Source organism: Chiloscyllium plagiosum, unplaced genomic scaffold (assembly GCF_037043375.1).
Source record: "Chiloscyllium plagiosum isolate Xiang-an unplaced genomic scaffold, Cpla_swu_hap1 HiC_scaffold_7, whole genome shotgun sequence".
Classification (NCBI taxonomy): Eukaryota; Metazoa; Chordata; class Chondrichthyes; order Orectolobiformes; family Hemiscylliidae; genus Chiloscyllium; species Chiloscyllium plagiosum.
In genome coordinates, this window is record NW_028270145.1 from 28,415,456 (window position 1) to 28,438,024 (window position 22,569).

The 22,569-nt window shown below is 43.5% G+C and overlaps 1 protein-coding gene across 7 annotated transcripts in view; it reads left to right on the plus strand.

Moving 5' to 3' along the window:
- plekhm3 (pleckstrin homology domain containing M3) overlaps nucleotides 1-22,569 on the plus strand; it is a 111,153-nt gene that overhangs the window by 71,300 nt on the left and 17,284 nt on the right. For 4 of the 7 annotated variants that reach the window (XM_087988871.1, XM_043693286.2, XM_043693287.2 and 1 more), the window contains one exon: nucleotides 10,427-10,490. The exons of 2 other annotated variants lie outside the window; for them this stretch is intronic. In XM_087988871.1, coding sequence (XP_087844997.1) covers nucleotides 10,427-10,490 — 64 coding nt within the window. Of the gene's footprint in view, nucleotides 1-5,580; nucleotides 5,643-10,426; nucleotides 10,491-22,569 lie in introns of all 7 variants that reach the window. One more of the 7 variants, XR_015757621.1, reaches the window with a different exon arrangement.

Below are 22,569 nucleotides of genomic sequence, written 5' to 3' on the forward strand. Positions count from 1 at the left end.
AGGTGGTGGAGATGTAAGGGCATGGGTAAAGTTTGTGTAACAGATGAGCTGGAGACTGTAGCACCAGCGTTTTAAGCCATTCTCCCAGGCAAGGTGTTGCGGTGTGCCGGGTGTCTCTGTAGTACTGCTGTGCTGCACAGTATTATATGGCAAGCCAATTGCAGTACAAGGCAATCAACTATCACTTGTTTTGAGCTTGTGTTAGGCTGCTCACTGAGGCCACTCGAACCAGTGAAAGAGCTTTCACACTTCAGAAATACTGCTCCACTCTGAAAACCATATGCCTTACAAAAAGGGTTAATCAAAAAGCTATTTGTCAGTTGAGACATAAAACTGAAAGCATTTCTTTCATGATTAGAAGATGCTTTGGATCCAGTGAAGTTCTTTTCAGGTGTAACCACAGTACTGTAATGTGGAAAATGTAATGGTGTGTTTCCATAAGTAGCAATGATAAATGTCCGAACCATCTTCGTGAACGTGTGTGGTAGAGAATTCCAAAAGACTGTGGAGTCCAAGTCATAGAACATAGAAAAGTACAGCACAGAACAGCCCTCGGGTCCACGATGTTGTACCGAGGTTTAATTCTAATGTAAAATATAATAACTTAGCCTACGCTCCCCTCAATTCACTGCTCTCCATGTGCACGTCCAGCAGTCGCTTAAATGTCCCCAATGACTCTACTTCCACCACCACTTGCAACGCATTCCATACATTCACAACCCTCTACGTAAAGAACCTACCTCTGATGTCTCCTCTATACCTTTCTCCTAAGATCTTAAAACTATGACCCCTTGTACCAGTCAATCCTGCCCTGGGGAAAAGTCTCTGGCTGTTGACTCTATCTATTCCTGTCTTTATCTTGTTTACCTCGATCAGGTCTCCTCATCGTCGTCCTCCTCTCCAGAGAGAAAAGTCCGAGCTTATTCAACCTTTCTTCATAAGGCAAGCCCTCCAGTCCAGGCAGCATCCTGGTAAACCTTCTTTGCACTCTTTCCAAAGCCTCATATCTTTCCTTCGGGGCGGCACGTTGGCACAGTGGTTAGCACTGCTGCCTCACAGCGCCAGAGACCCGGGTTCAATTCCTGACTCAGGCGACTGACTGTGTGGAGTTTGCACGTTCTCCCCGTGTCTGCGTGGGTTTCCTCCGGGTGCTCCGGTTTCCTCCCACAATCCAAAAAATGTGCGGGTCAGGTGAATTGGCCATGCTAAATTGCCCGTAGTGTTAGGTTAAAGGGGTAAATGTAGGGGTATGGGTGGGTTGCGCTTCGGCGGGTTGGTGTGGACTTGTTGGGCCGAGGGCCTGTTTCCACACTGTAAGTAATCTAATCTAATCTAATCTATAGTAGAGAATATATCCAAAAAAAAGATTTTTCTTTTTAGATTTTAAAGGCATTCGGGATTATGAAAATAAAGCAAGATTATAACATTGAGATCGAGGATCAGCCATGATTGTATTGAATGGCAGGACCGGCTTGGATGGGGCCGATGGCATTCTCCTGTTCCTGTGTCTGTTTTTCCGTCTGTTTATATCAATGGCGGGCGAGAGATAAATATTGGCCAGGACAAGGGGAAGAACAACTTTACTGCTCTTCATGCAATGCACACTAGAATCCTAATGTCCAAGTGGGTGAAAAGACCAAGCTTCAGTTTATCCTCCCCTCCATCAGTGTAGCCTTCCCTCAGTACAGCACTCAAATTTCAGTCCAGCACTTGAGTTTCTGGAGCGAGACTTGAATTCACAATCTTCTGAATCAGAAGTGAGAGCACAGTTGTGATCCCAGCCAATTGTAATATTAAACAAGTTAGATCCCAGAGTGAGACCGGGTTTGATATCAGTGAGTTTTATTTTGCAATTGGGTTATTTTGGTCAGCTACTGAACGCTCACAAGATGCTGCCAGAGTACATTTTAGTTTTAAACAAACATCAAAGTTTGTTACACAAGAGGGAAACGAAGCAGGGATAGTCAACATGGCTTTGTGCATGGGAAATCATGGCTCACTAACTCGATTGGGTTTTTTGAAGTTGTAACGAAGATGATTGATGAGGGCTGTGCAATGAACATGATCTGTATGGACTTCAGTAAGGCATTTAACAAGGTTAGCAAGGTTAGATCACGTGGAATACAGGGAGAACTAGCTATTTGGATACAGAACTGGCTCGAAGGTAGAAGGCAGAGGGTGATGGTAGAGGGTTGCTTTCCAGACTGGAAGCCTGTGACCAGTGGAGTGCCACAAGGATCGGTACTGGGTCCACTGCTTTTTTGTAATTTATATGAATGATTTGGATATGAACGTAGGTATAGTTAGTACATTTGCAGATGACACCAAAATTGGAGGTGTAGTTGACAGCAAAGAAGGTTACCTCCAAGTACAACAGGATCTTGATCAGGTGGGCCAATGGCGCAAGGAGGGGCAGAAGGAGTTTAATTTAGATAAATGTGAGGTGCTGCATTTTGGAAAGGCAAATTAGGGCAGGACTTTAGTGGTAAAGTCCTGGGGGGTGTTGCTGAACAAAGACCTTGGAGTGCAGGTTCATAGCTCCTTGAAAGTGGAGTCGCAGGTAGATAGGATAGTGATGAAGGCATTTAGTATACTTTCCTTTATTGGTCAGAGCATTGAGTATAAGAGCTGGGAAGTCATGTTGTGGTTGTACAGGACATTGGTTAGGCCGCTGTTGGAATGTTGTGTGCAATTCTGGTCTACTTCCTATTGGAAGGATGTTATGAAACTTGAAAGGGTTCAGAAAAGATTTACAAGGATGTTGCCAGGGTTTGAGGATTTGAGCTAGAGGGAGAGGTTGAATAGACTGGGGCTGTTTTCCCTGGAGTTTCGGAGGCTGAGGGGGGATCTCCTAGAGGTTTACAAAATTATGAGGGGCATGGATACGGTAAATAAACAAGATCTTATCGCTGGGGTGTGGGAAGTCCGGAACTAGAGGGCATAGGTTTAGGATGAGAGGGGAAAGATTTAAAAGGGACCTAAGGAGCTGCCAGAGGAAGTGGTGAAGGCTGGTACAATTACAACATTTAAAAGGCAACTGGATGGGTATATGAATGAGAGAGGTAACATTAGTCCGTTAGATAGGCTGGAGCTGTTTCTCAAGAGATGTCAGAGTATTTTCAGATCTACAAATTGGGATATGGCCATGTGGTGGCAAATGGGACTAGATTAATTTAGGCTATCTGGTCAGCCTGAACGAATTGGACCGATGGGTCCGTTTCCATGTTAAACATCTCTCTGACTCTGACTCCAAACTCAAACTATTTGAAACTGCTGTATCACAAATAAAGTTTCAGCCCTTTTTCTCTGTCAATATTCTTATATATATTCACCTCCATGAAATGTCCCTGTTTCCACTTCAAAGATCCCAATTGATTTGGCATGGCTGTACTTGTTTTTCCCAGCAAGCATTGCACATTTACTCAATGCTGTCTTCTATAGTTAATGGCACTTCAAGTGACCCTTAAACTGCTAATACATCTCAGTACGTAACAGGTGTTCCCTAAACAGCCTTGTCGGAACTTTTTTGCTGACACCTTAAAGCCTTATTTTTCTGGAGCTTTTTTTCTTACTAACGTATAAAACACTAGGATTTCATTTCTTCTGCTCTGACTGTTGTGGAAACTGCTCAACAGCACAGTTGATAGTACAGATCTTTTTCCCTCTGAATGACCTGGGACACTGGTTAGCACTGCTGTCATACAACTTCAGGGGCCTGGATTTGATTCCACCCTTGGGTGACTATCCGTGTGAAATTTGCACATTCTCTCGGTGTCTGCGTGGGTTTCCTCAGGGTGCTATGGTTTCCTCCCGCAGTCCAAAGATGTGCATGTTAGCTGGATTAGCTGTGCTACATTGGCATAGTATCTGGGCATGTGCACGCTAGGTGGCCGCAGCCTATCTAAAGGTCTAACGTTATCTGGCAGACTATCCTGAACAATTGGGACCTCACAATCAATTGTTACAGTAACGTGTTTTGGAACTGCATGCACTTAACAGCAGTTGTCATGTTAATTCATTTCCAAACATATCTGCCAGTCAATCATCTACTTAATTGCAGGGAGGGTGACTAATTGTGGTGATAATGGAAGACTTTGTACTGCACTGTTGCTCAACCATACTTGTTAGGTGCAGCCAGTCCTACTGTGTATGTGATTTGTGTTGATTGACAGAAGTGAATAAGGAGATAAATCATGACAGTTGCAAGCTTGTGTCAAATGTTTCAAGGGCTTGAGGAATGTCTGCAATTGACTCTGAATATTTAAATCCCCACTGTGTCCTACCTATTGTCGGCTTTACGTGTCCTGAAGGCGTGAATTCCTGCTGTGGTGCGGTTCCACCCTTGTCAGCACCATCTTGGCACCTTGCCCAGGTGACATATTTCTGTTTAACAGCCTGGGTAGCCAAGAATCCATTCAATCATATGGGGTCAGTAGTAGTAGTAGTAGTAGTAGTATTTTTATTTTCAACCAGTCCCTGCCTCAGCAGCACCAAGACTGGCATCACTCACTTGCTGAATTTACTGGAGATTATCTAAATCTGCACAGTCTGGGAGATTCTGGTCTATATATTTAAGTTGCCCTCCATGCATATAACCTTAATAAAGTCAAGAAGCTAGAAGAGTCTGCATCTGTGTGAGCATTTTGTGACCCCATGACATTCCAAAGAGGTTTGGTATTAAAAACCTTCTAAAACACAGAGAAATTCAACGAGGGAATGCCAAAGTGTTACGTCCTCAGTAGCTGAACAAGAGTAAGAAAACATCTCAAGTGGTGGAGTAATGAAATCAAAGATAGGAAGATTAGATTTATATAAAAATAGTCACAATGTGCTTTACAAGCAACAAAGTGCCTTTTGAAATGTTGTCACTACTACCTTGCAGGAAACAAATAATATACAGACAGGAGGCTGGGGGAACACAGCAAGCCAAGCAGCATCAGGAGGTGCAGAAGCAGATGTTTCGGGTGTAACTCCTCTTCAAGGCTGAGGGTGGGTGTAAGGGGGAGCTAGGGGCAGGGTGGTGAAGTGGGTGTAGGTAAAGATAGGTAGAGGGTATGACCTGGTCAGTCAATGGGAGGAATGAATCTGGTAGGTGACAGGGAAGGTGGAAGGGAGGGGGAAGGGCTGGGAAGGGACTTGGGGGTTGGGAAGGGAGGTTATTTGAAATTGGAGAACTCTATGTTGAGTCCATAGGGCTATAGGCTGCCCAGGTGAAAGATGAGGTGTTATTGCTCCAATTTGTAGTGTGGCATCCCCCAACTCCCTTCCCAGCCCCTTCCCCCTCCCTTCCCAGCCCCTTCCCCCGCCCCTTCCCCCGCCCCTTCCCCCGCCCCTTCCCCCGCCCGGATTCATTCCTCCCATTGACCAATCAGGTCATACCCTCTACCTGTCTTCACCTATCCTCACTTCACCACCCTGCCCCAGCCTCTGCAGCTCCCCCAAAACCCACCCCCAGTCCTGAAGAAGGGTTACACCCGAAACATTGACTTCTCCACGTCCTGTTGCTGCCGGGCTTGCTGTGCTCTTCCAGCCTGTCTATCTTGGATTCCAGCATCTGCAGTTTTATTTTGTCTCTTGCAGGAAACACAGCAGCTAATTTGTGCATAGAAAGCTCCCACAAACAGCAGTGTAATAATGACCAGGTAATCTGTTTTTCTGATGTTGATTGAGGAAAAAATTGGCCCTTCTCTTTAAATTGTGTCATAGGGCCTTGTTCTAACATCTTGTGGGATATAGGTAAAGTAGTGTTACTTCTGCAATCATAATTGCTTATGCAAGGTAAATGCACTCACACCAGGGTATAATTGTTTCAACCAAGAGCTGAGTCAACAAGAATGAAAACTATATGAAGGAAATATATAATTGTTTTTGTATTGGCTAAAATGTACATACAAGAATGAAACGTGCCTGCAAACAATGGTAGATGTTACAGACAAATAGATAAGGTGCTGTGAGGATGTAGGTTAAGCCAGATATGCTTGTACAAGCAGTAGTTATAAGCATCTGTTTCCCACTTGTGCAAAAACAAAAACAAACCTCAACTAAAAGGTCATAAAGATCAATATGGTTGGGGAAAGGGATGAAATGTCACAAGTGGGGGAAATAGATAGCAGTGAAAGAGGATATACCTAACAATGGACCACAGCAGGATGTGGTGAAATGGCCAAGTAAAACTTGTACTTTGTTATGCACACGGCCGGAGAAGGCAAGAGATAAACAATAGTAATGGGCACCAGGTTTGGAGTAGTGAATCCTGTATAAGATATGTATTTGCTAAACTCTGCGTGTCTATTCTAGGCACCATGCTTGCAAGCATATAATAAACATACTGATTGCTTCAGATCTTGTCTCGGACTGAAATTATTGAAGTGCATGAGCTTCGTTTCTCACACATCTCATCCAAAAGTTGACATCTCCACCATTGTAGTGCTCCCTTAATATTGCTTTGGAGATTTTTGTGATCAAGCCTTGGAGAGGATGTCTTCAACCCAGAACCTTGTCACTCTGAGTGAAAGTGTTACTAGTTGCTGTCATCTAATGCCCAAGAGGCCAGAGTTGGAGGAATAGGCGGAAGTGGATACTGCTGATGCTGGAAATTAGAGTCAAGATTAGAGTGGTGCTGGAAAAACACAACAGATCAGGCAGCATCCAAGGAGCAGGGAAATCGATGTTTCGGGCAAAAGCCCTTCATCAGGAATGCAGGGTTCTCCAAAGGTTATGAGCCTGGAGGAGGTTGCAGAGTTATGGTGGGGTGAGGCCACGAAGGAGATGGGATAAGGCTAAGCATTTAATGTTTGACATATTAATGGATTGACAGCTAAGGTAAGCCAGAGAGGGCACAGGGTATGACTTGGCCTGAGTGAGGCTACTGGAGGTTATGTTTTGGATTTTAAAAAAAAGAGTAGGAGAGAAGTCGAGCACAAAGTTTCAGAGCCTCTGCAGCAGTAGCAGCTGAATTTGTTTTAGGAATGCCAGCTTGGACCACAAATTAGTGCCTGCAATCTGAGGCAGCTGGATAACTAGCATTCAAAAACTTGCCTCTTATTGTAAAGCAACATAGTGTATTGCTTACTAATAATTTGATTTCAAGTTATCACAGTCATGCCATGAACCTAATTACCTGCTAAATGGTAATTGAGAGCAGAAATCTTCAATCAAAGTATGATGTTCTAAAGGAAAGAGAGGCAAACTTAAATTTCTCTCGTGACTTTTGACACTCCTGTATCTCCTCAAGTAGATTATAGTCGATTAAGTACTTTGGAAGTTACTATTGCAATGTAGGGAATGCGAATGCTGATTTGTGTCCGGTCAGATCTCTCAAACATCATGGAAATGACCAAACAATCTGTTTTTACCTCTTGATTGAGAGATAAATATTGTCCAAGGAGAACTCCCCAGTTCTTTATCAAAGGATATTTACATCTGCCACAGAGGGAAATACATGGTCTCAGTTTTGTTTCTTGTTTGAAAGATGGTATCTCCAGGGGTGGTACGGTGGCTCAGTGGTTAGCACTGCTGCCTCACAGCACCAGGGTCCCAGGTTCGATTCCAGCCTCAGGCGACTGTCTGTGTGGAGTTTGCATGTTCTCCCCATGTCTGTGTGGGTTTCCTCCCACAGTCCAAAGATGTGCAGGTCAGGTGAATTGGCCTTACTAAATTGTCCATATTGTTAGATGCATTAGTCAGAAATGGGTCTGGGTGGGTTACTCTTCGGAGGGTCAGTGTGGACTGGTTAGGCCGAAGGGCCTGTTTCCACACTATAGGGAATCTAATCTAATCTAATCTAAAAGCACATCGCAACACATTCAATGCTGGAGCCTCTGTTTTGTGCTTGCGTTGTTTTTTGGGCGGGGAGCTCTTCTGACACTGAGGTAATGTGCTTCCAATGAGCATTGATTTGCACCTACTATTTACTTTCCTGGTTCATACAAGTTAAAATAGCACAGACCACCAGGATGGATTGTGATGCTCATGTTTTTGATTTTCCTCTCTGTTATAGACACTGTGACTATCAGCAGCTATGGACTGAGATCCTTGCAGGGGATAAGCAACTGTCTGTATCTGTGGCAGGTGTTTAAGTACTGAAACAATATTTAAATAGTAAATCCTCCAGGAAATCAGTTGTATTTTAGAATACAATTTTTGTGCAGCATAGGTGAGCTGAGCTGAGTGCATCATGGAAGAGAGCTAGGTTCTGGTGATGCTAGGGAAATTTAGGCAGTTGTAATAGTTCTCAATTAGTCCCACATTTGAGGGCAACTTTTAGTTGTTTAAGCTGTCCATGAGGATGAATGGATAGAAGGTGCTTGTGAATCTTAGGGGCAAATGTACACTCCATGGAGAGTGGTACTCAGACTGACACCAGTCTCTCCTGTTTATTGTAATTGGTGCCACCTTTTGTGATTGAACTCTTTTTTTTTTGAAAGCTCGGAGATCTGTACTTCTGTTGACAAAAAGTTGAAAATGGGGTTTACCTCCAAATGAATAGGTGCAACAGCAGCTCATTTGGTTCAATGCCTACATTTATGTGAACCAATCAGGAATTGACAGGCTCGGAGACTGCTGTCCGCATCAGGGGTGCCAAATGTCTCCCCTTCCTCATTGTGACATGCCTTCAAAGGGGCATGTTAACACAAATGAAGGACTGAGTCCCAAATGAATGATTTGAAACATGAGCCCCAACTGGTTGGCTTCCCTAGTTGCAACAACTAGCACAGTGTAGCACCCTGCACCGTATGAAAGTCACAGTGTGCAGTGAGGGGTGCTGTTATTAGCTTGTGTATCTTCAAGGTGAAGCTCCCATGACTGATTCCTGTCCAAAAAATCCTGCTAGTAGACTTATTGCAATGGTCAATAGCTTCAGCACTCACTTTTCAGCTTTGGCTCCCTGGGTAGTACTTTTACTACTCTGACAAAAGATTGTCGATTCAAGTCCCACTCTAGAAACCTGAGTACAAAATCCAGACTGACGCTGTGGTGCAGCTCTGCTGGAGCACTGTAATCCAGACCCCCCCTCTACCCTCTCTGGTAGATATTGGCGATTCCCCTGCACTGTTTCAAAGTCCATTTGAGCCATGTGACCTATTTCTGTGCTGTCCAGTCAGTGTTAAAGAGCAGGGTCTTTGCCTGGATGACTTGGCCAACATTTCTAGATTAGCCAACAACTGAAATGAACTTTCTGGATATTGCCTACAGCTGATTATTATTTGTGGGAGTTTATTGTGCCATGTGCAAGCTTGCTGCCTGAAGTTGTGAAAGATGCTATGCAAATGTTAATTCCATCCTTCAGCTTTGCACTCCCATACCTGTAATCACTTATTGCACTGCCCTGATGCATCTCAAACTATTGTTCTGGGTTTCGTTTCTCCAACCAAATAAATACCCTTTCTATAAGGCACTTCTTATCATTAGGATCCATTTTGAAAATCCATGTGGTTAGTGCATAGGTGTAGTAGATGATGTTTGCTCGCGGAGTTAACAGATTTTACCACTGTAATGTATCTCAGTTGGAAGCTCTCTCACTTCACAATCCTGGTCGGCATACCCAGTGTAGTGCTGAGGAGTGCTGCACTGTTAGAAGATGCAGTCACCAGACTGGTCCTTGATTCGGAGTAAAAGATCCGATGTAAAAGCTAATTGAAAAGGAATGGCTGACTTTCCTCCTGTGTCCCAACCAACACACAAGTTGGAATTGTTTTGTCGTCATTGCATTGTGGTTAATGGGATCTTGCTGTGTGCATACTAGTGCAGATGTTGCTGCACTTCAACAATGACCACATTGTCAAAAGTATGTCTTTGGGGCATCCTGAGATTGTGATTGGCGCTTTATAACATGGAGTGAACAGACTTGGTTGGTGACTGGCATCTATGAAGCTGGGGACCTCGGAAGGGGTTCAAGATCCATCTCGCTTCATTCCTAATTTCCTTCCTATTGGTTGATACAACTGAATGGCTTTGGCCAGTTAAGAGTCAACCTTATTGCTGTGGGTCTGGAGTCACACATCGGCCAGACAGGTAAGGACGGCAGTTTTCTTCTCTAAAGTGTACAGTGCAAAATGGTAGCAATCATCAGTAGGCATTTCCTTCCGGATTTTTATTGAATTCTACCAGCTGCCACAGTGGGATTCGAAGCCAGGTCCCCAGAATATTAGCTGGGTCTCTCCATTTACTAGTCCAGTAACAATACCACTAAGCCATCATCTCCCTGTGCTGCCAATTCCAACAAGTTTTGCCGCTTTCAGGAATGTGAGAGCATGATGCAGAAACAGCTGCTAGGTCGAATAAGTAGTGGGATATTGAATTGCTTGACACTGCTTTGTAGTGCTGCAATGGCAAAGCTTGCTATTTTACAAGCTTCAAGTTTAGCTTTGCAATTCAGTAATAGCAAAATAAGGTTCTAACATTTCACTTGTCTTTTTCTCGGTAGGATTTTTCCCAGGGAATACATTCTGCAGCACGTGCATTTGTATTCATTAGCTGACCTTCAGCAGGTATGTAATACAGCGACCACTCGTTCGAATTTCCAAGTCATGGTGCCTGTTAAAAATAATCCAATCTGTTCCAAATTATGCTCTATTGCTTGTCTGCTGTGTTAGCCATGCTTAGCTGGGGCACAAGGAGAGGGGAGTGTACAATGTTCCTCAGCTGTTTTACTGTCTGCTTCAGTAGGAGAATATCAGGTGCCCATTTCCAATGAGCACACCCCAACCCCCCCCCCCCCCCCCAAAATCTGATTTCCATCTCCCAAGTATTGGTGTCTGTGCCTTCGTCTTCTTCTAAGCCGTGCCTTAAAATATACAGCTCTAACCAAGCATTTGTTGACTTGCCTTAACGTTGTCAAATTTTGTTTGATAAAGCTCCTATAATTATGGGATGCTTTATTACTTGACAGACGCAATGTAAATGTGCATTGCGTGTGTGTGCATGCATATACATGTTGCGTTCGCTGGATAATTGGAAGTAAATTCATGTCCACTGCAACTGGCACGCATGGAGCCACAAGATACAAGTGGAGTATTATGCAACACCAACAACTTGAATTTGTGTAGCACATTTAATGAAATAAGCCATCTCAGGATGGTTCAAAGGAGTGCATTTGGACAAAATGTGAAACTGAACCGCATAAAGTAATGTTAGCCCACGTAACCAAAGTTTCGGTTCAAAGGTGTAGGTTTTAAGATGGACCTGACAGGAGGAGGGAGGGTGTTTTCAGACCAGTACTCCTGATGAAGGGCTTTTGCTCGAAACATGGATTTTCCTGCTCCTCGGATGCTGCCTGGCTTGCCGTGCTTTTCCAGCACCACTCTAATCTAGTCTATGATCTCCAGCGTCTGCAATCCTCACTTTCGCGTCGGAGGAGAAATGGGTAGAGGCAGAGAGGGTTCGGGAATACATTCCAAAGCTCATGGCCTGGGCAGTTGCCAATAATGGGACAAGGTGAATACACAGCAGTAAAGGGTTGTTGTGTCCGCTCTGCAGCACAGTGCTTGTCTCTAGTATTTTGGCGTGTGATTGATGTGAAAACCAGTAAATGATAACAGAAAGCCTGTGGATTGGGATTGCAGTTCAATAAGTGACTCTAATCAGGTGGAAATGTTATTTAGTAGATGCAGAATTCTTTCAACAGCTTTTGAAAACCCTCTGGGCTGTCCTGTCCTCTCATGTGTTCAGATTGTCAAATTGCTTATTTGGGAGACAAGCTCAAGCCTGTTCCTCAGCAGTCCCAGTAGACTGTGTGGTTTAGCATGACCTGAGTCGAGGCAATCGATCAGATCAGCTTGTGGACATAGGATGTGGCACATGCAGTCCCCAGAGCAGAGAGTTCCATTGAAGGTAGCTGTTCACCGTAACTAAAATAAACTAGCTTTTCTTGTGATTTAATGTCCAGATCCTGCCTGAACAATCAGTGCAATTAAAAAGAAAGTCAGAGTAATTCTTCATTTTTAAAATAAAGCTGTTCCACTTGCTTGACGGTTATTTATTTTTCCTGCCAATTTTCTTGCCTCCTGCAGGTGTTGTTTTTTTTTTGTTGGCAACCAATGCCATTGTCCATTATCAGTGTGCGCGAGTTTTGCCTGTGACTGTTGGCAGCTTATTCACCCACATGAGGTCACACAGGCAGAACCTGGTCAGTTTTTCACCCAAAGCTGTCTTTCTCCAACTGGACTGACTGGACACGGCGCAGAGCAGCAACTCCGGCTTATTTTTACTCCTTCCTAATCAAGGGCACCAAAGCCAATTGTTGCACTCTTGGCTGTGTTCCCTATATTAACAATAGTGACTATCCTTCCAGAAGTGCCTCACAGGCTGGAAAATGCTTTTTGAGGTACTTTATTGAGACCTTAAAAAAAACTGTGATGTAAATACAGTTTCTCTCTTTCCTCACCTTTCCAAAAGAAGGCCTGACTTTAACAGGGATATTTTTAATATAGGTGATGGGTTGAATGGCATTTCTGTGTTATAAATGTCTGTCTGTCTGAGTCTTGAGTCTGATTCACAAGGTTTGGGTTTCAAACTTGAGTCTTGCAAACTTCAGTTCTGTACTGAGGGAGCTGTTCTGTCTCAGATACCAGCTTTTAGATGAATCATTAAACTGCATCATCTGCCCAGTCTTGTGCATGTTAAAGATAAGTTGGCACAACTTTGACGCAGAGCTGGGGCATTATCCCCTGTGTCTTGTCCAATAATTTATCCCTCAGACACCACAAAAAAAACTTATCTAGTCATTATCACATTGTTGATTGTGAGTGTTTGCTGTGGGCATTCTGTCTGCTGCCTTTCCTCCATTACAACAATGACTATGCTTCAAAAGTACTTAATTGGATGTAAAGCAATTTGAGATATCCAATGACTGTGAAAAATGCTGTATAAGTAGAAGTCTTTTTATTTAATGTGGAAACAGTAACATTAACATCCAGATTTGTTTCAAATAAAGTGCTGCAAGTGTCACGCATTAATGCTATCAATCGTATTATGTACCAACTAATTCCCAGTAACAGGAGTAAGAAAAATACCTAGTGTGCAGTTTTTACTTTGTTCACTTCCCCTCTCTGGTCCCTTCTCCTTCCCATTCTAACGCTGCTGTCCCTCTCCCACACACACTGTCTTTCTCTCTTCCTTTTTGTCCCATGATGGTTTCCCTTTTATTTGCCCCTCCCCCTCTTGTGCTTCTGCCATCCTTTCTCCAATCCTTCTGCTTGTCATTAGGTGCCGCAGAATCATCGACAGCAAATTAATGGTAGACCTCCAGTTTCCTGCATTTGTATTGACTGACTTGATTCCTCCCTTAGCGGCAGTCTCAAAAAAAAAACACTTGAGACCTGAGCACATTATCTAGGCTGACGCTAAAGTAGCAATGCAATTTGAAATAGTCCATCTATATATTGAAACATTATATTAAGGTCTTGCTCAATGATCCTATGGCACTATGAAGAAAAGGAGGCGAATTAAAGTATCCTGGGACCTTGGAATCAAAAATATTCTCTCCATGCCTGCAGATGACAGACACTAAAATGTCAACATTGATGAAGATTGGAGCAAATTACAGGAGGTTAATAAACTTGCAGAATGGTCAAAGACATGGAAATGAAGTTCAACACAGATAACGGAGATGTAGTGTATCTTGGTTGGAATCATACTTACCACTTGGCAGGCTCAATTCCAGAGGAGCACAGGGATCTCAGCGTACAAAGACATCAATTACTGAAAATTGTGTCCAAAAGAAATAGAAGCCAAGTGTCAGGTTTTATTCCGAGAGGGACAGAACCGAAAAGTAGGAAAGTTGTGCAAAATCTGTATTGAACACTGGTTAGAACGCAATTAAAGTACTGTGTGTATTTCTAGTTGTTCTCATACAAAAATCATATAGAGGCACTCTCTCGAGTGCAAATAAGATTCACAAGGATGGTACCGTTATGTGTGAGTATATGTTTCAGGAGAGGTTGGGTGCAGTAATGGGAAGACCAACATTTAAGGGAGAAGGGAATAATTGGTTATGCTGGATCTGCAGATTTTGATGAGAAGAAACTCAAATGGGGCATTAACATGGAGCAGCTGGTCTGTTTCTGTTCCATATATTCTACATACGGAAGTAGGTTTTAAGGAGAATCTTCAAGGCTTGTGGATGGAATTCCACTGAAGCTACCCCACCCCACCCACCCAGGTTTGATAATCAGGAAGGGGCAGGAAAAGTAAGGAAGGCCGAGGGATCCATTGAGTTTACAGGCCTGTTTTTTTTTTTTTTTGACCACTTATCTCAGTGTGGGCATATCCAATTGATAGCATCCAAGGAGCAGAAAGAGCTTGTGCTCGAAACGTTGATTCTCCTGCTTCTCGGACGCTGCCTGACTGGCTGTGCTTTTCCAGCATCTCACTTTTCGACTCTGATCTCCAGCATCTGCAGTCCTCACTTCCTCCAATATCCAATTGATGCCCAGATTATGAAGCTATTCTTCACTATCTTGGTATGGTCACTTAAAGGTCACTTCTGTATTGGCCTTGCTTTAAATCCTATTCCTATATCTACATGGCAGAGTATTTGCAGGAGTCAGGCTGGTTCCCTTTCCCAGTGACATAAGGTCTCTTATCACAAAAAGAACTGAATAGTTTGTGCCAGCTTTAATCCTTCGAATTAAACAAAAAAAAACTTCATAATAATCCTGAGCTGCCCTGGTGTGTCTGCAGTTTAATCAGGGCAGACTCTGATCTTATGGAAGCTACTCTGGAGCTGTAAGACCACAGGACCAAGGTATACAAGCAGGGCTTGGCAACATTTATTATGATATCTTTAGGTCAGTCTGTGTATAAACTGAACAGTTTTCTGCAATAAAGTACCCTGTTCTGAATATACATCAACAGAATCCACTACAAATCAGTGGGTGGGTCTCCACTGGTGCTCATTCAGGACATGTTTACGTGGTCATTTTCACTCCAAATGTACCTTGAGCCTGTAATTGCTGTTATAGAGGATAATCCTTTTAGTAAGACTCTGAGGAGCAGTGTATTTGTTGGTGCCTCAAACCTTGTGCCAAGCTCTTGGTCAGCCGAGCTGTGGTGTTAACTGCCCTTCTCTCTGTATTAGAGACATGGGCAATTTACTGCAAATGTCCCCAATCCCTGGAGAAAGTTTATCAGTGATGCCTATGCAAAATCCTGCAAATCCGATGGCATGATAGGCAGTCCAATGTCAGTGTTCTCTTTTAGGCCAGCATCCAGGCACTAGTTACTATCAGTCAGCTATGTTGGGTAAGCCACATCATCCACGTGCCTGACTCAATTTCCGAAACAAACTCCCCACTCTTGGTTTCTTCACAGTAGGTAGTTACAAGGAAGACTGTGTGTGTCAAGAGTGTCCTTAAAGCCTCCATAATAGAATATGATGTGTCCACCAACTTTTAGGATCCTCTTCCTCAAATACAGAGAAGAAGCATCTATGATGGTGCCGACCATTTTGAGCATCTTCAACAGGGCCAAAGTGCAAACAGCAGAAGGAATGTGTGAAAAGTCCAGCATCTCTCACCCCCTTTAGCGAAGTCACCTGCTCCACCTTTGGCAGGATGTGTGGATCCAGCATCAGACTGTTTGGTCACCTCAGGACCCACAACAGTAGACTGGAAGAAAGTCGTCCTACGTCTTGAGGGATTGCCTAAGAGGGGGAGTAAGGATGATTGACTAGCAACAGGACTTTCACTTGAAACATTCCTGCTCGATCGCCTCCATAATATATCAAGGTTCTGTGAGACTTTTGGCCCTTTTGTCAGATGCAGCAAAGCTCTCCCACACCCATCACGTACTTCTGTTGAATACATTGAGAGCAGCAGTATTCCTGGGATTGTCTTTTGACATTACTCTCTCTCTCCCTCTCTCTCTGTCTGTGTCTGTCTTTCTCCACGCCCCCTCCTCCTCCCCCCACCCACCCACCCTTCACTGTAACTTCATTATCAACAACTCAAAACCTGCTTTGCAAGGCAAGATAACTAATTACAGCAATTCAAACTCAACAGGCAGAAAAGCAATGCTTGACAGGCCCCTAGAACAATTGTTGTTATTCACTTTACCCATTGCTGGCTCCCCAAGGCGTTCTGCAGACCTAGTCAGCTTTGAGCTGAAAGGATGTCTGTATCGCACGCGGGAGAAGCTGCATTAGGGTATGAGCAGGGAACGAGGTTGTATTGAAATATTATATTGGTTGGAGGGGTGGGATTTTATTGCTGTTGCAACTCTTCTGCTGACTCAGTATGGTACAAAACTTTTACAAGAATTATACCAGAGCAGAATGGTTACAGCTGTTGGATCTAGCTAAATAAATTGGGGCTTTTTTTCCCCTCCCTAGAAAAGAGGTGATTTAATAGAGGTATTCAGGATTATGAAACATGTCAGCTAGGGTAGACACCGAAGTAATGTTTTGCAGCCCGACAGGCCAAAATTACAAGCTACTGATGAATTTAAAGGACCTCTGGGGAAACTTCTTCACCCAAGGAGAAGTGAGAAAATGGAATTAGTTTAACGAGCAGTTTATATGCAGCATGGTGGCTCAGTGGTTAGCACTACTGCCTCACAGCACTAGGGACATGGGTTCGATTCTAGCCTCAGGCGACTGTCTGTTGGCGGCACGGTGGCATAGTGGTTAGCACTGCTGCCTCACAGCGCCAGAGACCCGGGTTCAATTCCTGACTCAGGCGACTGACTGTGTGGAGTTTGCACATTCTCCCTGTGTCTGCGTGGGTTTCCTCCGGGTACTCCGGTTTCCTCCCACAGTCCAAAGATCTGCGGGGCAGGTGAATTGGCCATGCTAAATTGCCCGTAGTGTTGGGTAAATGTAGGGGTATGGGTGGGTTGTGCTTCGGCGGGGCGGTGTGGACTTGTTGGGCCGAAGGGCCTGTTTCCACACTGTAAGTAATCTAATCTAATCTAATCTAGGTAAAGTGAATGGCATAAGTGTCTTTAAGAGGAGCCTTGGTAAGGACATGAGGGTACAAAGGGATGAAAGGTTGTGTTAACAGGGTTAGGTAAGAGGAACAGGGCAAGGTTTATGTGCGGCCTACACCGTTTCTTTTCTGTGCTTTCTATGTTATCCTGAGTGCGAATATCAGGTTTTTTTTTTAAAAAAAAGGTATTTCTGTATATCCCAGAAACATTGTAAAATATCTCTACAAAAGGTCCCTTTTTAATTTTATTTGTAAATTAATTCTCCTAGTACTCCATCTCTCAACCTCTGACATCCTGTGTTCCTTTTTTGTCTGATAGGTCATACATCCTGACTAAAGTTATGTTTGTTTTAAATTTCATTGCTGTTGTTTTAAATCATAGTATCTGCATTGACTTTTTATCCAGTAAGAGGTTCCAAGTCTGAGAAGTAAAAAAAGGCATTCTCCCCTAGAAGTTTAATTTAAGATGTACCGGAACTGAAGATCACCTACTTTATCACAACAGTTTAGATTTAGATTACATTACAGTGTGGATACAGGCCCTTCGGCCCAACAAGTCCACACCGACCCGCCGAAGCGCAACCCACCCATGCCCCTACATTTACCCCTTACCTAACACTGCAGGCAATTTAGCATGGCTAATTCACCTGACCTGCACATCTTTGGACTGTGGGAGGAAACCGGAGCACCCGGAGGAAACCCACGCAGACACTGGGAGAACGTGCAAACTCCACACAGTCAGTCGCCTGAGGGGGGAATTGAACCCGGGTCTCAAGCGCTGTGAGGCAGCAGTGCTAACCACTGTGCCACCGTGCCGTCCAGTTTGTTCCAGTAACACTGTCTTTACTTCACAGAACCACAAATTCACAGATTTGTTGCGGTGCATGAGAGGCCACACCTGAATCTAGTTCACATCACAATAATTCTACCAGTCGACTGAAGATTCTCATTATGTGCATTCGCTGAACAAAATTTAAAGGGACTTTTAACAGCAGTAGCCTGCAGTTATCTCAGCATCAGTAAAGGCCTAAAACAACCCCATTGGTTTCACAAGAACTTCATCCTACAAAATTTGACATTGAAAGCTACAAAGGTTATTTGGATAGGTGAACAAAAATTTTTTGTTAAGGAGGTTTTTAGAAGAGAGAGGCAGAGCGTTTTAAGGAGGGAATTGCAAAATGTAGGGTCGAGCAAACTGATGGCATGCTGCCATGGCGGGATGAGGAAAAACTGGGATCAAAAGTGGCCAAATTCTTAAAGCTGCTTTCATATTGAGCTGTACGTGTGGTGTCGGTTGCTGACAGTAGATCTCATGCAGCTGCCTACAACTGGAAAATAAACCTGCCTGGATTTGCTAAGGCCTGGTTTTTCTTTTTTCTTTAAAAAAAAGGCTGAATAAAAACAAACTGAAGTGAATATGAATGTGATTACTCAGGGTTTGCTGTGTGATTCATCAATGGAGGGTGCAACTGTCGAGCAATGAGTTTCGTGCTGAATAACGACTGCTTTATACTTGAATTTGAGTCTTTTTGTTCCCTTTTCAAAAGATTAGTCTCCTTGCACCTGTAAGGAACCTCCCTTGGTACCGTCACGCATTCCTCTCCATGTTAATTTGGGGACACAATGTTAGCATTAACACCCACATTGGATACCTAGCTGAAAAGATCATTAGTTCTCAAGTTTGCAGTAAGTATCTAAATAAAATTTGCTCTCCATTCCAGTGTTTCCCCTGAATCCCTTGGCAATCTGTTGGAGTTCGGTTTTACAAGCAGTTAACAGGTCCCTCACCACCACCACCACCACCTCAACCCCCACCCCAATCCCATGAATGATGGTTGAAACTCAGTGTCAACAAGCCACTCACCAAAAACAACTTAAATTTTTATTGTGTCTTTTGCACTGGAAAATGTCCCAAGATACTTTTTTAAAAAATGGTTACAGGGCAGAGAATGATGTTTGGGAGGATGGTTGGTGTTAGGTGCCGTAGCTGATCCTGATCCACTTGTGTAGTCGTGTAAGGGTGTCTCTTTTTAGAGCAGTTTGGAGCAGGAGTCCTGACTGGTTTTATTTCCAGCTGAAAATCAACTGTTGTGTCCTTGGCATGTCCCCAGTAAAGCCGAAGACTGAGCCTGAGACTATCCTGCTCCCTCTAATTATTTATTCAAATAGACTTTGTTACAAAATTTTGCAAATTGCCTGTTTTTATTTTACATTATACAGTTTATAGGATCCTTGTTCAAGCGTAACATTTCTTGGCTCGCCAATTACACTTTCATCAAGATTCAACTATGCTGCTAACCAATTAATAAAACCTGGCGAGAGGCAGGAGTCTACTTTTTCCTCATTAATTTACTGAATTTGTTATTAATCATTTGAGGGGACAAGCAGACTGTTTAGTTTTTCAATAATTAATTGGAGTGGGAGTCTGGCCAATGTGTCGCCTTTTATAAGCAAAACCTCACCTACAGGATGCCACTCAAAGTCTAGCAGTTGACTGGCATATAACTTTACTCTTCACTTTGAATCTCCTGCTTTCTTTTTCCTTGTGTTCTTGTATGAAGATGGAAAGGTGCAATGTCCCATTGTTGGCCAGTAGCTCAGAAAACAGCTCTGTTGCTCCAAGTCAGAAAGTTATGGATTCAAGCAGCGCTCCAGCAATTTGAATGTAAAACCCAGGCTTAAACTGCAGTATGGTACTGAGAGAGTGCTGCACTGTTGCAGCTGTTGTAATACAAATGGAACTTTAAACTGAGGCTCCATTTGTTTCCTCAAGTGAATGTAAATGATTACGTCCCACCATTTGAAGAAAAGGGGGGTTCTCCCTAGTATCCTGGCCAATGTTTATCCCTCAATAAACATCACTAAAACTGGTAATCTAGTTTTAATCACGTTGATGTTTTGCTAATCTTGTGCCAATGCATGTTGCAATTTATATTTGGAGAACAGTAACTGCTCCTCCGAAATGCTTCGTTATTTGTAAACTGGTGTATATATTGGAATCTTTTCTTCACATATTGACCAAGGCTAATGTTTAAGTATAGTAAAGCTGCAGAGAGTATGCTCAATAGTGCAAATATTCCTGGAAGGTTAGGATAAGATCAACTCTCTTCTGTTTAAGCACCTTTTTGTAGCTATGTTTTCTACCGTACTGGATTCATCAAATACTGGCCTTAGTGGTTTACACCATATCTATGTTCTGCTATAATGGTTGCATAAACTTTATCTGTCCTATCAGAATATAAACTTGCAACGTGATCTGCTCTTCTGTCAGCGCAGGATGTGGATTCTCTTAACAACAGGGCTGAAACTTTATCCATCAGAGGAAAAGGGGAAAGCCAGCCTCAGAGCATTCCAAATATTTGACCGCTAATTAAGTACTTTTGAAGTGTAGTCCCTGTTGTAACGCAGGAAACACAGCAGTCAGTTTGCACATGGCATGCTCTCACACACTGCATAATAGTGATTCAACCACCGTTGCTAAAAAAAGTTGATTGTGAGATACATTTTACCAGGGAGAATGCCCACGCTCATCTCAGAAATAGTGCCAAGGAATGTTTTCTGTCCACCTAGGATGGCAGTTGGGTCCTCTGTAATGTCACGTGAGAGATACATGACCTGTGACAGTGCTGCCTTCCCTCAGTACTGTACTGCAGTTTCCATGGGGGTTGTATGCTCAGGTCTCTGGAATGGGACTCTAAGCTGGGACCTCTGACGCTGGCAAGGCTGCTATTAACTGAGACTTTAGATTGAGTGAATGGCATTTAACATTTGAGGACCATACTAAAGCCATGCACGTACTAAAGCTAAGTAGAGGTGCAAGTTGAACTCACTCGTCCCACATCACATTTGAGATCTATGGGCAAATGTGCTGTAGCCAAACTTGCTTAATTTACGGGGCGGCATGGTGGCTCAGTGGTTAGCACTGCTGCCTCACACTGCCAGGGACCCGGGTTCTATTCCCACCTTTGGTGACTGTCTGTCGGTGTGGAGTTTGCACATTCTCCCCGTGTCTGCGTGGGTTTCCTTCGTGTGCTCCCACAGTCCAAAGGTGTGCAGGTCAGGTGAATTGGTCATGCTAAATTGTCCGTAGTGTAGGTGCATTAGTCAGGGGTGAATGTAGGGGGGTGGGTCTGGGTGGGTTAGTCTTCGGAGGGCCAGGGTGGACTTGTTGGTCTGAAGGGCCTGTTTCCGTACTGTAGAGAATCTAAAAATAAGTAAGTTGGGGTCAGCTGAGCTAAGCAATGGGCAGAGGTTTTGTATCACTTCATAAATCTGTCACAACATTAAGGATTTTGATTGTTCAAAGGGTGGCACAGCGACTCAGTGGTTAGCACTGCTGCCTCTCAGCCCAGGGACCCAGGTTCGATTTCACCCTTGGGTGACTGTATGGAGTTTGCACATTCTCCCTGTGTCTACTGGGCTTCCTCTGGGTGTTCCGGTTTCCTCCCACAGTCCAAAGATGTGTAGGCTAGGTAGATTGGCCGTACTAAATTGCACATGGTGTCCAGGGATGTGCAAGTTAACTGGATTCGCCATAGGAAAAACAGGTTTATAGGCATAGGGTAGAGTGGGGAGATCCTCTTTGGAGGATCAGTGCAGACTTGATGGGCCAAATGGCTTGTTTTATACAATAGGGATTCTGTGAAAGGCATTGTTGGATAAGGAATCTTTTTGAAAACTCATAATAGAATCTGTGGAATTACTAGTTTTGGGGTTTTTTTAGGTGAATGTTCATTGGATAAAGTACTGTATAATAGACTTGTAAAACTGAGTCCAGGTAATTCCAGAGTAGGTAATACCATGAACATGAATTTGTCTTAAAGGTCGAAAGCAGAGATTAGTGGTGAGTGGTTATTTTTCAGATTGGAGGGTTGTATGCAATGATGTCCACCAGGATGATTAGTATCAGTGTCCTCAACATGGACATGCAGGGCATTTGTTTCAGAGCTTTCAGATGACTCAAGGCTTGCAAGTGTAATAAACACTGAAGAGATTAGGAGCAAATGTCAGGAGGACATACGTAAATCGATAAATTGCACAGTGACAGATGTTCTTTAATTCAGAACAATTTCTTTGAGAGGGAGACTGGAGAGGCAAGGCACACTAAATTCTAAAATTTTAAAATGGGGAGCAGGAGGAGAAAGAGCTGGAGTTTGCATACAGATCTGTGAAGGTGGCAGGATTAGCTGGGGTGGCTGCTTCAAAAAAGACGGCATGCGGGCTTGGCTTTATTAATGAAGGAGTAGCCTATAAAATTGAGCAAGTTACCAATTCAGGCTCTGCTGGAGTATGGTACCCAATTTTGGAAACTGGATGTTAGAAAGGATGACCAGACCTTGAAGAGTGTGCAGGACATTTACTGGAGTTTAATAACATTGTGTGAAGAAATTGGAGAAGCTGTTCCTCAAGTAGTGAGGGTGCAGTGGACATTTAACAGAGGACTTAAAATAAAAAGTAAAGGAGTCAATTGAAGTGAAAGACTGACTATTTCCACCAGCAAGAATGTTGGTAACCAGAGAACATGAGAGTTGTGGTTGTTAGTTTTACCCAAGTGTATTTTAGAGGAGCTGAAAATGTGTTGCTGGAAAAGCGCAGCAGGTCAGGCAGCATCCAGGGAACAGGAGAATCGACGTTTCGGGCATAA